General features: G+C 33.4%; 1 protein-coding gene across 1 annotated transcript in view; it reads left to right on the top strand.

Moving 5' to 3' along the window:
- The first annotated feature begins 14,182 nt into the window (after positions 1-14,182).
- LOC120419688 (uncharacterized) overlaps positions 14,183-16,756 on the top strand; it is a 29,350-nt gene continuing 26,776 nt past the window's right edge. Inside the window, exon 1 of the mRNA XM_039582474.1 lies at positions 14,183-14,291. Coding sequence (XP_039438408.1) covers positions 14,183-14,291 — 109 coding nt within the window. The remainder of the gene's footprint in view (positions 14,292-16,756) is intronic.

Genomic DNA, 16,756 nt, shown 5'->3' with positions numbered 1-16,756 from the left:
ATGTGCGTGTTTCCAAACCGGTTTCTTGAGCTCAACTGATTCAAATGATACGGCGGTGGCGACGGAATGGTTTAGGTGCGAGAGAGTTCATTGAGGAGGTTCCTACTGGCTGTCCCTGCTAGAGGCCGTTTGATTGCTGACGACACGTATCGGAGCGTATGACGACGCGCGCGATGTAAGCAGAACGTAATGTGCTCGGCGCGTTGGAGTTTTTGGTGGGGCCGAGGGGTCCAACGATAAGCGGCGTAGATCAGTTATAAAACCAAAGTTTTTGGCCATTTTCAATTATTAGCCTTGATTTGTTAATTTTCAACATATATTTTTTTAATAGATCAGGTATATTACGATTTTTAACTGTTGAAAATTATTCCTTTAGTTTCTTAGCTACCAGCATTTCTAAATTTAGTAATATTTGGGTCAAATTTGAGAATCCAAAACTTGTTTCTTTCTTTCTTTTTAAGTTGCTTAAGCTCAGGCACGAAAAGGTCAATCTTCTATGCTTCTCAGGGGAATTCTCAATATTTTAGAAAATTTTCGAACGATTTTCAAAAAATATTAGAAAACTGCAATTTTTTGTTAAAATAAAAAAACATATCTCGAAAACGATGCACTTTATCAAAATTGCTGTTTTGAACTTTTCAATTGCAAATTTCTACTTTTTTCAAAAAGTCTCTTTGGCTTAAATGTTGTGGATATTTGTATTTTAAAACACAAAAAAAATTAAAGTTAAAAAAATAAAAACTTTACAAAATTTAAATCCTGTGATTTTTTTTGAATCAGCATTTTTTTGTGTGTGTCTATTTTTTCTGAATAGTCCTTATCATTATCTACAACTTCGCCAAATACACCAAATCGGTCAGAAAATTCCTGGAAAAGTTACAGATTTTCGAATATTAACGTACCATTTATATATGGACTGGTACCAAAATGGTATCGAAACTTGTTTGGGTGACCAGGGATACAAAATGGCTTTATTGAATATCCCGAGCATGGGTAAATAACAAGTAAAATGCGTAATAATACCTTTTTCTGGTATCAATATCAAATTTTGGTATTCCAGGACCCTTTAAAATTTGTCTTAAGGATTATGCAAGAGCAAAATGTGCTATCATACCAATTAAAGGTATTGTTTTGATAATGCATAATTGCAGAATTTGTCAATGGTCGAACACCACAAATTGGTATTCTTTTGGTATTACAGTGTTTTATCAAATTCCTCTAAAACTATGGGAAAATTTTGACCAATGTTGACAAAATAATTAATTTTGCGCTAATTGATGTCTCAAAGCGAATGCTTTCATTGAAAACCGGAAATTTTAAACTTGATTTTAAACATTTTTTATATACCCCCTAAAGAAATTACTTGAAATTGTGGAAAATTTTCTAAGTCAGGATGGCACACTTTGTTATTATTTTGGTATTGAAAGGTTTCATCAAATTCCTCTGAAACAATGAGAATTTTTTTATTAATTTTGATGAGATAATTAATTTTGCGCTAAAATGACTTGAAACCCAAAATTGTTAAAGCTGATTTTTTTTTTATATACCCACAAAGATTTTTTTTTAAACGTTGAAATTTCTCTAAGTTGGGATAACCAAATCTTTTGAAAAACGAGTTAATCGACAGATTATAGAATTTTGGTGAATTTCAATCCAGTTTCATTTTAATAACACTTATTTTTCAATCTTGATATTTTTCAGAATCTTCAAGAACTTCAAGCACAAGCCGTTCATCAATGACAAATGCATTGGATGTGGTGAAGAATATCACTAAAAACAACATGGAATCATCAGGTGTGTAGATTTGGCTGTTGCACATGGATCATTTCCGTTTTTTCACTAACTGCAACTGTTGCACTAAAAATGGTATGAAAATACCAAATTTTGGTATTTCTTGTGCAAATACCAACTACCAAAATGTGCTCTTGGTTGCCCAGTAATAAATGGTAAAATACCATGAAATCATACCAAAATCATGTATTTGGAAGACCACAGGAATACCAAAATCTGATTTTCCAAGGGCGCGGGAATACCTAAAAATAAAACCATGGCAATACCAAGTTTTGGTATTCAAGCAATGTTCAAAAATCTAGAAGACCTCAACTTGGTATTGAAATGGTTTTATTTTGAGGTATTATTTTACCCTTGGAATAACATGGTTTGGTATTGTTGTGCCCTTCCACATACTAGACTTTGGTATGATTTCATGGTGTTTTACCATCTATTACTGGGCAACCAAGAGCACATTTTGGTCGCTGGTATTTGCACAAGAAATACCTAAATTTGGTATTCTCGTGTTATTTACCCCTGCTCGGGATAGGGAGCGTTCTTACGTAACGCAAACCCAACCCTTCGTAACAATTCGTAACAGATGAGCGGTCCCCCCTACCCTCCCCCCCTATAACGCGTAACACAAAGTCTTTTTGCAAATTTTTATGAGTGCTATATAAAAATTTTGCGTTTCGTTACATAATTTTTCATCATAATGCCCCTCTCCCAGTTTTTTTTAACATTTCGTAACAGACGCCGACACTCCCCCCCCTAACTGCGTTACGTAATAAAAGAACGCTCCCATAGAGAAGGCCCCCACTAAGCTCAAGCCAAATAAAAAATTACAAAATATTAAAATGTGCAAAATCAAGCAATCGGCCGATTGCTTTTTTTCAGATGGGACATTTATGCAAAAACAAACTTAAAAGTCATGAATCTAAACTTTCAAACAAGTTTTTAAATGCATAAAACATTAGTGCAGTTGTTTTGCAATAATTTGTTTTCGAAAAAATAAGTTTTGGTGAAAAAAAAAAATTGCCAGAAAAAAACGAAACGAAACGAAAATTTTTAATCAATACAGGAAAATGATTTTTAAATTTTTACTTTTTGTGAATTGACAACATTTATTAAAAATAATTGTTTAGAATAGTCATAGGATTTAAAAATTCTAAATCACTTAAGAGTAGTTTAGAGTTTAGGGGTAATTTTAAGCTCAACAATTAAAAATTAGACAACGATCGTGATTCGATTGTCCAAAGTTTCGATTATCCGAAGTTAAATTTACCAAAGGGATTCCGATAATCGAGTTCACAAAATTCCGTATTTTTTCGAATGTACTAAAATTTTCATTATTTGCATTATGGGTGAAAGGAAGCGAAATTGTGTATTCTTTTTCACTTTAACGGTGCACATAAACCAGGGCTTTTACACCAAGATTTTTGTTACAGACATTTTAATATTTTCAAAACTATGAGAACTAATGATTTGATTTTTGATTCATTCCCTTAAGTACTGTCTAGAACATTATTTACAACAAAGTTTGACTATTTTTACAATCAGATGCAGGATTGGGTTCGTAAATTTGGCATTTTTGGAAAAAGAAGACAACTTCTACTTTGGTTGCTGTGAACCCTTTTTTTTCAATACTAAAATTTTCACAAAATACAGTATTTTTCATTAAAATACTCAAATTGTCATAATTTGCAATAAGGGTATCAAACGAAGCGAAATATGTTACGCGTTTTCACTTAACTAGGTTTTTTTTAAATACTAAAATCAAGGGTTTCCAGCAAGGCCTTAGACTGGCAAGTAATTAAAAATTACTTTGATTTTTTGCTGGTAATTAGGTAATTCTTTAATTACTTATTAATTCATGGTAATTAGAGTAATTTTAAGTAATTAATTGGTAATTAAAGTAATTTTTGAGTAATTAAAGTAATTGATTTTTTTAAAATTGTACTTCTTCAACGAAACTATTTACTTTTTATATACAATCTATAATAACAGTATTTTTTTAATTTCAAATAAGAGTGAAACACAAAGATTAAAAGAGACTGGTTCTGTATGTAGAAGGCCTTATTCATCATAGTTCTCTGCTAAAACTCTCCTAAAATTTATTTTTATCATGTTGTTTATCGAAGCTGATTAACAACAAAAGGCAACACCATGATATATTACCCAGTGAAAAATGTTTTGTGTATCCGAAATCTATTCATTTTTGTTTAAATAATTATAAAAATATTTTTTTTTGCAACAACTACACTGCTCATGTTCGCATAAATGTCCCATATGCAAAAACAGCAAGCTGAGAAAAACGCATTTGAAGTTTGTTCCAAACATAAGGCTACGTGTTAAGTTTTCGCGAAAAAAAATGATTTTTTTCTTTTGAAAGAGCACACAATTTTGAACCAAACTGCATCAATAACTCGAAATCGATAAAAATGCATAAGGGACATTTATGCGATCAGGGGCAGTACATAAGAATTGTTAATTTTTTATGCTTTTCCTTCTAATAGGCAGTCAAATTTATTTAAAGTTTATGTGGATCAAATATTTAAAACCAAAATGTACTTAGTTATCATTGATAAAAACAAAATTTCAAAGTGATAGCCATTTAAAAATCAATGAAAATAAAAATATGATTTATATATTTTTTCATAATCTGCAGAAATTGACAGTCGTGTAATATATCTCTATAAAGAGCTAAGCTATTTTCCCGAAAAATTTCCAAAAATTTCTGAGGCAGACGTTTCAATGTTAATAATCAAACTCAGTGAAATTAAAATCGACTAATATTCAGATGCAGAAATTCAATCCAATGTAAATGTCACATTTCACATTATCTGTATTTTCAGCAACGGATTTTTAATTTGCCTGAGAAAAAAAACATGCAAAGTAATGTCAAACCAATGTTTGAAAAACATTTTAAAACTAAACGTTATTTTGAATGAAGAGCCGCTGCAAATATTTGTCAAAGTTTATGTTTGGCTCGAAAAATCAGTGGGCCTTTTTTTCAATGAACACAGCAAAAAAATCCTATGGTAAAATCGCATGAAAAAACATGCACATCACCTTTGTGAGCAAAAGCATGTAATATTGTATGAAAAAGATGGTTGGGGCGCGGGCTTGGTAATCTGGATTTGACTCTCACCAGATTGATGTTATTTTTGGGTTGGGCTAAATTTATTTATTTTTCATTTATACATGCTTTTTGTGTACATGTTTTCTCATACAATATTACATGCTTTTGCTCACAAAGGTGATGTGCATGCTTTTGCATACGATTTTACACAGAATTTTTTTACCTTGTGAAAACCATTTTAAATTATTTATTAATTATATTAAAATTAATATATTGAAGTAAAACAGCACAGTATTTTTTTTTGCTTTTATGACAAACACGACTCCAAAAAAAACGTAAGTCAACTTAAATAATCATCTTTTGCAACAGATTGATAAGGGTTCGGTTGAATTGAAACGTGAACATAATGGAATTTCGAATCAGATAATGAACAGGTTAAATTGGCCATAAAACAAATATTATTGTTCATATCAATTGAACTACTTATTTTTTACCTGTAAATTGTATAATTAAATACTAATGTAATTTTTTTTAATAAAATAAAACAATTCCAAATTTCAAACCAATTAACTCGCTGTAGGATATTATGTAAACATCACCCAAAGTTTCAGCGCCCTCCAGTGTGGGACATTTTTGACGTTTGATCGCCTATAGCTATTTTCAATAAAAATTATACGCGAAATTCACAATATCCAGATTGGTATAAAAAAACAGCATAATTTTTGGAAGAGCTTTCGAATGAGCTGTTTATAAATAATTGAGTTTAGAACCGTGGAAATGAATACTTAAATTTGAATCAAACGATTTTTATCGTAGTGAAAAGTAATTAAGTAATTTATGTAATTAATCATTTTGGACCAGTAATTTGAGTAATTAATTGGCAGACTGGCAAGTAATAAACGCTTCTGGAAACCCTTGACTAAAATTTAAACAGAATATCGTATTTTTAGCTTTTTTTTAAATTATCTTTATTTGCAATATGGGTATCGAACAAAGCGAGTACTGGGTACTTTCGAAAAAAATACGGTCTTTTGTGAACAAATCTGAGTATTTATACTTTGAATTTTACTACATCTTCAAAAAAAAAATATTATCATTGAATGCATTGAAAATTTAACAGGATATGGTTGAATTCATCAATTTGATAGATCATCGTTAGACTCTAATATTATCGACGATAATTTTATCGATTAACAACCTTGCTTTTTACGCTTTTGTGAATTTGAAATGTTTAAGCGTTTTCCATCAATTTAGATTAATATTTTTTAGATTCATGGACCCCCCGACACCTTCGACCATTACACTTGCCGCATGGTCTTGGCTTTCATTATTATGGCTTTCAAGTCGTCGCGCGTTCTGTCTGCTGCTTTCTTCGAGCATGTTTCCTACCGTGTACCGTGTGTGTGTTTGTGTTTATTTAACATTCTCAGTGTGCTTTATTTACAATCAACAAAAACCCCAACTCTCTTGGAAAACCGTGATTTGACTCGCGCGATTCAACTCGCGAGAGAGAGACTACTCACTGATGAGAGAGAGAGCGAGTCGACGGATTTAAGTCGAACCGGTTCGCTCATCCTTCGAAAAACTCTCTGAGATTACTGATAACCGTAAAGTTACAGGAATTTGATGTAAATGCCGATTAGAAACATCCATGTGCAGCACATGTTCTTTTGAGGTTTGAGCGTTCTAAGTCAAAATCCGGTGGAGAGAATTAGCCGGTTAAACTTGTATGGATTCTCCGAGAGAGAAACCTTGGTGAGAAAGTTAGATTCTCAGCTTATTTTTTGTTTGATGATTTTTTATTGTTTCACTCGCGTCATATTCGCAAAAGGTGAGCACTGCTGAGGAAATAATAATGCCATTAGGTGTACGGTTTCTTGGCCTCGGGAACAGTTTTAGCGCCGCGCACCATTTTGGTCAATCAGTTTTAATGGTTTATTTCTTATGTCTAGTCACGTTCGATTACTGATTGATGTACGATTAGAGTGACAGCTGTTTGGTACATGAATTGAGTGGAATATATTAGAATGCCATTTTTACAAATATTTTAAACTTTAAAAAAGTCAATCCCAATGAGCACATGGCGGTTTGCTTCAAACAACACTTCCGACACACTTTATTATCTTTTTCACTCAGATCTTTTCAAACACGCACGAAGCAAAATGATCATCGTTCGGTCAAAACGTTCATCGTTCGGTCAGAACGTTCATCGTTTGTGCAAAACAAGAGAGAATTGAAGGAAAATATTCCATTTCCGGTCTCTTTTCGCTCAATTCTCTCCCATTTATCGTCGAATTCCTTCATTTTCTTTACATTCGCGTCCTATTTCCTGCTCCCTGATTCCTGGTTGTGTCATTTTACATGCATTTGAGTTCATCGCTCATGAAAGTGAGTTCATTGTAAGTGCTCGTTTGAAAACCTTCCAATGAAATCGAGAATACTAACTAGACAGTCACGATCACGGTTTCTGACATTTCCTCTGTTTGCCAGCAGCTTCTCTCTTGACCGTTAGAACTTCCCGGCACGTCACACCAATATTTATCTCGCGCGCGCCACTCTCTATGTTTGTAGCATCTCATCTCATGAGGATTGTTACCAGCCTTGCAGAAAAGTGCCAAACTGCACATGTTTTGTGCGCTTCCCTTTGGCCGGTTAAAAACTTTACGAAGGAGTTGAAACTTTGTTGCCACTCGGTCCGGTTTTCTGGCAGGAAGGGAAAAAAAGCAAACAAAACCGAAACAACACGGAAATGCAGCCGTGTATGATAATAAACCAACTTGGCCCTACATGGACAAACATTTTTTTTACGACTCTTTGACAACAATCTGGTTGGTCCCTTTTGGAACGAGGAGTTTTTTTTCTTCGAAGGGACTTTTGTTGCAGATTGGTAATGTGATATGCAATATGCATTGTTTAAATTTGTGTTTACTACCTTTTTTAATAAATATTTTTTGCGTTGTGAAATTGTATTACTGATGAAAGGATTTTTTTTTTGTATTCGGGCTGTTGAAATGATTTCTATATATTAGTGGTAAATTAATTTTGTTCCCTTTGGACAAACTTTTTTTAAACACCTTCGGAAGTCGCGTGTTTTGGCGTTCTTACAAGATTATTTTCTTTCCATTTTGTTTATTTTCTATGTTTTTTTTTCGATAGTTTAAATTTTTGCTGCTCTCTTTATGATTTTTTCAATTCATGTTTGTTATTTTATATACATTTATCTTGCTTAATTTTTTATTGATAGTTTTGGCCTAATCAACAATTTCAAGAATTATCTTTTACCTATTTGCTGAATTAAAAACAATCCAGTGGCTTTCGGATTTTGAGTGTGTATAACATTTCGAAACTAAACCCATAAGCCTTTCAGGCCAATTAAAATCAAGCAAAACAATGTAAATAGGCCAATGAAGATTTGTAAACACACAGTCTATCCTGCGCATGTTTTAATAAAGAATGAGCAGAAAAGACTGTTTGTTTACAAATCAAACAAAAAATATTCGAAATTATCATCGAGTCTGGACTGTACTCAATCACACACATAATAATAAAATTTTGAAATGAAGAGAAATCCTAATAATTTAAATGAACAAAACCTAATTTTCAATTACCAATCAACCATTTTATCTAGTGTTCCAGAAACTAAAATTGAGGCAGAGTTGAATTTTTTTTGTAATTAAAAGACTGGAAGATCATTAATAACCCTGGAAAAAATGCATCTCTCAGGGAAGAAAAGATTGACGATTTTTCATCATAAAGATACAATGTTTCTTGATAGAACAATTACTATACATTTTTTATTATTATTACATTATTAATTACTCTTTTAATTTAAATAGCATTTTGTAAAAAAAAGTTTCATAATTTTGACGCCACACAGAATTTTAAATTCAATGGTATTAAAATAAAACTCTATTTGTAATTATTAATCCAACATTGTTTGATATTTGAATAATAATTAGAATAGTTTTTGTGTAAATTTTAAATCATCCTTTTTATTTTGAGTTGTTGACAGGTAAATGAAAATCATTTACAGCTGTAAGCTGTAATCGAGCTTTATAGTGCAGATATGTCAACATTAGTTGCTTTCCCTATAATGTCAACTAAAGAAATGTTAATCACAACTGTAACTGTTCAGCATGCATATTTTTTTGAAAATAGTCACAGTTATTAATTTTTTTCAAATAAGTGCCCATGTTTGCCCACTTTTGAAAAAAATATTTTTGAAAAGCTCAAATTCTCTATATTTTGCTTTTCTGAACTTTGTTGATACAGTCATCCCACATATTCGGAACACCCACAAATTCGGAACACTTTTGTCGTAATTTGTCAATAGAATGCAAAATGCAACTTTTCTGCAAGCCCTGCTAGGGTACGTTATCCATTAGTGGACCCCTTTCCTATAGTGGACCCTCTGAAGGGTTTTTGATGAAAAATTCAATAAAATCACAATTTCAAGCGTGTTGTTGTCTACAAATCATTTATTTGGCATGTTCAGCATCATTCAAAACAATGTTGACTGACATTGAATTGTCCTTTTCACCAAAATAAGTGTTTTGAGTTCGACATCTGAAATCAGCCATGGCCACTAGCATTTTCACAACAAAACTGCATTTATATTTTATGATTGAATTAACCATCCAATCAATTTTTGACTGATTATTTAACTTCAGCAAGTCGAAATAATGTAAGTTAAAGGATCTTTACTAAAATAAAGCGAAGAACTGCCATTTTCGAGCAAAAATTAGGGGGGGTCCAATATAGGACAACGAAATCCAAACTTTTCCAAAAGTGGACCCTTGTTAATTTAACCTTCAAAAATGAAGAAAACTGTGTACTTAAGCAAAAGTTTCTCTAAACCATGCAATAAATGCTTGTTGTTATCAACCTAAACGCATATTTTTTTCAATTATGAGTATAAATATAGCTGTTTTCATGTTAAAAGTACCAAAAATGCTGAAGCCGTAAAAAATTAAAATTAATCAAAACTATAGTTAATTGTACTTAACTGAAGCATCATAATTGCAGTTTAAAATGATATTTTATAATAATAACTAAATAACAAAACATTTTTTTAAATAAACATGCGTGGTTTTACCAGCAACTGTAAACAAATCTATTATTTAGTTTCGGTCAACCATTTCTTTAATTAATATGGAAAAATTTGCATCAAGATTACTTTTTTAAAATTATTTTTATGTTTATAGTGGGTTTTGAAACGTATTCTCTGATCTTTTTCGGAAATAAATGTGTTTAAATGTCTGTTAGGTTTTTTGTTGTTAAAAGCCAAATTTGTTCACAAAACATATTTGTTTATAATGAAAAGTGAGCAAAATCCATCTTTTATTCATTATATCTATCATTAGACCTACACCATGCATCAAAAAATCAAATATCGGTTAAATTTGGTATAAAAATAACAGTTTGCCTATAGTGGACCCGGGTCCACAATCGGATTATGGACCCGGGTCCACTATAGGAAAAGGGGGTCCATAACAAGGCAAAAAAACTTTTTTTTCAAATGGCTATTTTTCTGCTCAAAATCAAATAACTGATGAAACAAATAGTCAAAATTGTTCAAAAGACTTCAGATTTCATTGTTTTGTACAAAGGGTTATGAAAAAGTGCTTAAAATACTGAAAATTTGTGAAAAATGTGCTTCGGCTCTACTAGGGGGTCCACTAATGGTTAAAATACCCTATTTAAAGGGCCTTTATTTGGACACTCTTTTGCTATTTCACCAGTAAAAGTAATACGTTTTAAACAAAAACTGCATTTCCAGACTATTTTATCCAGAGCACCAAAACACCGCCTCCAAATTGCCTGTTCCACGATTGTGGGATGTTATTGTGCCTCCCACAATTGTGGAACACCTGAATTTAACTGATATTTTCACACAAAAGTTATCAGACCATTCATAAAACATTACTAAGCATGAGTTTTATTGGTTTCAAAGTGCAAAGTCATTATTTTGTAAGAAATATGTACTCCTGGAAAGAAAAAAAAGTTTGTTTACATCGTAAGAAAAAAGTGTTCCGAATTTGTGGATTTCAAGGGTCAATGTTTTTCTTCGAAAACTTGATATAAAACATAAAAATGTACAGCCGGTCTATACATCAATCGAAAGATCGCAAGAAAAGCTTTCACATGAAGGTAAAAGCAAATCGTTATGTTCAATTAACGATTTTATATGATTTGTTGAACATTGGCCGATCTGTAAACTGTTCCGAATATGAGGGATGACTGTACCACCCTTAACTGCTGAGATATAGCCATGCAAAGATTTAAAAACAGGAAAATGAGATTTTCTCAGTGTTGGCCAATAAGCCCTCATTTTTTAATCACCAATATCTCAAACTGTTGGTCCGATTTCCAACTTTAAAAAGTGAAACATTCGTGAAATTTTCTGATCTTTTAGAAAATAAAACCCGATTTAATATCACCAGAGGTGAAATAGAGCCTTTCTTACAAAATGATGAAACTCCGAGAAATATATTGGTGTAATTAATTTTTCAGAAACATAATGATACCACTCAGTGAGAATTTTACCTAAAGCTTCGAATCTTTTGAGGCTAAACCTCAAATGCAATGTTTTTTTTAATTTCAGAGTTACATTATTTGTCGCAAGATATTTAAATTTAATTAAGAAAAACATATTGGATTGAAATTATTAGAAAACAAAATAAAGGGTACTCAGTCTTTATTGTTAGTCTATGATTAACTTAAAAAAATATGTATCGCTATTGCACTTTGTCGATCTATTATGAGAAGCCAGAAAGAACACTTTCACGCGCAGCGTAAAACGCGCAAGCGTAAAAGCGCTGGCGTTGAAGCGCTGGCGTTGAAGCGCTGGCGTTGAAGCGCTGGCGTTGAAGCGCTGGCGTTGAAGCGCTGGCGTTGAAGCGCTGGCGTTGAAGCGCTGGCGTTGAAGCGCTGGCGTTGAAGCGCTGGCGTTGAAGCGCTGGCGTTGAAGCGCTGGCGTTGAAGCGCTGGCGTTGAAGCGCTGGCGTTGAAGCGCTGGCGTTGAAGCGCTGGCGTTGAAGCGCTGGCGTTGAAGCTTTCGAGCGAGAACGAGCCGGGACTTCGAATTTTATGTTCAGTATATGATTTTGTATAAATCCAAAAATTTAATTGGAAAAAATAGGATAAAAATAAGACGAAAAACACTTAAATGGCTATACCTCTGGAAATACATTTTGGAAAAGCTTCAAATTTTGGGCCCAAGCAGTTTATGGCGCATATTTTCGAAAGGCTTTTTGTTTGAAACTGAATTCGTTTAATTTGATAGTGTTATCTGTAAAATAGTCCAAAAAATACCTCTAAAAATGGCTTTGACCACATTTACTGGTCGAAAATTGTGAATCGAAAAATAAAATGTTCGTCTCCGACCCCACGGCTACAGATCTGATTTATAAAAATTGTGGGTTTTACGAGCGGTTTTCCAGTGATGGAAGACACAAATTTTTAAGAGTGGATACAGACATCGCTCATGTATTTCAGAAAAAGAGCTCTCAAAAATCAGACTTTGAGTTCCGGGTTTCGGGCCAAAATTCAATCGAAAGAGCGCATCTAAACCATCAATTTAGTAATAGGATTTTTTCCTGGGACGAATCCTCGCCGTGCACGATTTTTTTTAGATTTCTGAAAAAGCGTTTTTCCAAAAGCAAACCTTAAACCTTTCTTTTGTAAGAAAGGCAAAAATATTCAAAAAATTTAACCTTACCGTTTAAAATGGGATAAGATTTTTTTTACATTCTAGAAATTTCAGAAAAGTTGACATTTGATGTCCCCTTAAATATATCAAAAATAAATTAAAAACTATTAATAGTGATTTTTGGCAAATTAAATTTTAGTGACAAAAAGTGAAATTAAAAGTCATTGAAAAAAATTATACCATGCATCTTTATTTTTCAGTGTAGTCCTATCCATACCTACAAAAAAGTTTAAGTCGGATTAAAAAATACATAGATTAAAATTAAAAAGGACCGATTTCGTTGAGAATTGTTCTAATAGTATTGAGTTTATTCAATGATTTTATGCTTGAAAAACATAACAAATATAATGAAAACATAGATTTCTGACCTTTTTTTAAATTTCCGGGATCTCGGGAATTCCCGGGATTTAAAAAATATTTTTCCGTTTCTCGATAAATTGAAAATCCGGAAAAAATTGATGCCAATATACTTTAACCGTGGAACCGTGGTGGATCATGCCTTCCGTCGGACAGGGAAGTAAATGTTGGCCCCGATCTAACCAAAAGATTAGGTCGTTAGCTCAGTCCAGGAGTATGAGTCGTCTCTCTGGGTCCTGCCTCGGTGGAGTCGCTGGTAGGCAGTTGGACTCACAATTCAAAGGTCGTCAGTTCGAATCCCGGGTTGGATGGAAGCTTAGGTGTAAAAAGAGGTTTGTAATTGCCTCAACAATCAAGCCTTCGAACACCTAGTTTCGAGTAGGATTCTCGCAATCGGGAACGCCAAGGCAATGCTGTAGAGTGAATAATTTGATTTTGATTTGATTTGATTTTGATACTTTAAAGTTAGTCATTTGTTGAAAAGTGCTAATAAATTATTAATTGATTTTGGTAGATACATCAATCTTCATAACATAATCTAATACATTTGAAACCAAACGACCGCTGTCAGCTCAACATCAACTCAAAACCAAAACCACACGGGATGTTGATAAACCACAAAAACGCATATTTAATCTCCCCTATTTCAACATTTTTCATCCAATCCTTCCTGTAACCATATGACGAATCAGACTGTAAAAGATACGTCAAATCTTAAACTCTCATCAGCTGATTTTCTGTTTCCCAAAACATAAGTTAAAACGGAACAGATAAACTTCGATTCTTGGTGGCGAGTGCCAACGGAAATGAAAAGAAAACAGAAACTTAAGGCGGATGAGATTTGAATTTTCAACGCTTTCTTCTGCGCGTTTCTTCGTTGAACCACGTGCTTCAACGTTCTGCGCAAGCAGCGAGTTTATTTTGATCTTATGTGATCGCAGTGACTCCTACCGATGAGCACGTGAACTAGTTCAGCTTAACCCCTTAATTCACACTATCAGCTGAATGAGTTTTAGCTGTATCTCAACTGCTCGAATTGTAAAAACCATATTTCATCCCGATTTTAATTGTAATATTTTAGAATATTTCGAATGCATCAATAAATCCAACAAATTAATGAATTACGACCCGTCGAACACTTGTCCGGACGACCCAAATACACTTCCCCTCGGGGGTCAGTAAATCATAATTATTGCATGTTCGGTTCCCTCCCCGGACAACATTTTGGGTGGGTGGATTTTCCGGTGGGTCATGTGCCGTGGATGAGCGTTGACCTGGAAAATCTATACGAGTGCGTGTGTGACGCCGCCGCCGCCAGTGTCAATGGCATGGGTGAATGGACTGACACACTGGCGCTGCTGGACGATGAGGGTAAATGTCCGGCTGTTTTGAAAGAAATCGACTACAAACAACCATTGAGGAGTGTTTAGGGTTTAGAGATAGGCTGGTTCACTCAAGAATGTTTGAATAAAACATCCAGAATGTTGATAAATTATCCAATTAACAAATTAACAAATTAACAAATTAACAAATTAACAAATTAACAAATTAACAAATTAACAAATTAACAAATTAACAAATTAACAAATTAACAAATTAACAAATTAACAAATTAACAAGTTAACAAATTAACAAATTAACAAATTAACAAATTAACAAATTAACAAATTAACAAATTAACAAATTAACAAATTAACAAATTAACAAATTAACAAATTAACAAATTAACAAATTAACAAATTAACAAATTAACAAATTAACAAATTAACAAATTAACAAATTAACCAATTGACAAATTAACAAATTAACAAATTAACAAATTTACAAATTAACAAACTTACAAATTAACATTTTTTCACATTGAATCACCCTGATGGGGAAAACCACTCGCATGTGTACACTTACAAATGGAGCAATTCTTTTCTGGGGTTTTCCTTTCGCCTGAATGGACAGCAGGGGACACTCACACAGTCCATGAATATATGGAAAATCAATAAATATTATTAACAGCCAGTGTGTCGCTGTCGCTGGTCGGTGTGTTTATTTTTATCATTGCGTTCTTTGTCAATGAAACTGTCGTAGAAAACGGCACATTATGGTGGTGGTCAGCTGAAAAGGCGATTCATTTCGATGAAAGATGCGGGTTGATATGGCATTTTCATAATTTATGTGCCCTGGCAAACGTCCAAGGAGGGGGAGGAAAATTGTGAGGGTGAGTTTTATGGATAATTATGCTGCACTTGGTAGGGCATCGGGATGAGTGTTTAAGGTGCAGTGAACTTGACGTCCTGGGTTGAAAGGTGCTTCTGGTGAGTTACAACTGTGTCACAGTTGGAATTTTCAAACCACCTGAATTTGAAAACGTCAACTTTTTTCCGTCAATTAAAGAAAATTTCCATTAACTCATCAAAGCATCTGAATAAAAACAACTCCATTGTTACTCTTCACAAACTTCCTCCACCAAACAAACAATCAAACAAAACTCGAAACAGAAAATGAATGAATGCAGCCGGCGTTTTCCGATAAGATCAAAGCCGCCGGAGCGATTTTCCAACTCAGCGAAAATCCACCGCTTTTCCACGTTTCGCCACTCATTACTACAATGTGATTCCTGTTTTTCTGTGCGCCACGGGCAATTTGAAATTGCGGGAGTAAATTAATAACTTATGCGCCCGGGTGTTCATTCACTCTGTTCAGGTTCAGGTTGGATCATTTGGATTGGAAGGATGGAACTTTTTTTTTGTATCTGGAGCAGCTCAAAGAGGATTTTCTTTCTTTGACTGTTGCACGCGAAGTGCGCTGCTGCTCCCAGGAAGGTTTGAAAGGTAACCCTTGGGTGCCAATACTTTGAATATTTGTGTTTTTTTTTATGATTTTTAAGTGCGTCCTAAAAAATAAATGTTTTCAACCGGCTTCAGGCAAAGTAAATAAAAGATAGTGCAACAGGGAATGTTGACAGATTTTTTGATAGATAAATTGTAATATTACTTCCAAACATGTGTAAATTTACATCTTTCGATGTTAAGATTACTTATTCCACGTAAACTAAGGATTCCTACTCAAAACTGGGTGACCGAAGGCGGTGAGGCAATCCAAACCTCTTTTCACACCTAAGCTTCCATTTACCCCAGAATTCGAACTGAAGACCTTTGGATTGTTAGTCCAACTGCAGACCAATGACTCTACCGAGGAGGGTTGTAAGGTTCAGTAAGAACAGTCGACTGCAGAAGTTTTTCCAGAAAATAATCTATTTAAGAGACATTTAAGTGATCTTCTGATTTTGGAGGGATGAGGGAAACCTATATTTCAGTTTATATTTAACTTTTCAATTCTTGAGAAAAACCCTTCTTGACTAAAAAACGTTTCCCCTCTTTTCAAACCACTTTATTTGAATGTGGTATTTGTTGCAACACCATTAGGCCGTTGCAAATATTTTTCAAAGTTTATGTCGCCCCCCCTTCAAAATCGGCCTCAATAATCAGGGAGCAAAAAAATATTTTTTAGAAAAACTTAAAAATTTTGATGAAAATTCTAGTTTTATCAACTGAAAACCAGTTAAAATGCATTTTCCTGCGTTTATAATCATATTTAGCATGTTTGAACTCTTTTGAAAACATTTTAAATTTTCATGAAATATCAATGTACAGTCCCACAAAAAGTTTTTTTTTTCGCAGAATCGATAATTTGAAAACTGGATGCATGTAAAATGAATTTTAAAACACCTTTTTCATCCAAATGTTAAACCTAGGATTGTAATTTAAATTTTTATATTTTTTTGCCTCCCCCCTCGCCTTTGGTCAAGGCCGAGGGACATAATCTTCAAAAAATATTTGCAA

The sequence above is a fragment of the Culex pipiens genome, chromosome 1 (assembly GCF_016801865.2).
Source record: "Culex pipiens pallens isolate TS chromosome 1, TS_CPP_V2, whole genome shotgun sequence".
NCBI classification, from domain to species: Eukaryota; Metazoa; Arthropoda; class Insecta; order Diptera; family Culicidae; genus Culex; species Culex pipiens.
The sequence above is the reverse complement of the archived record's forward strand: the minus strand, read 5'-3'. Positions and strand labels throughout refer to the sequence as shown.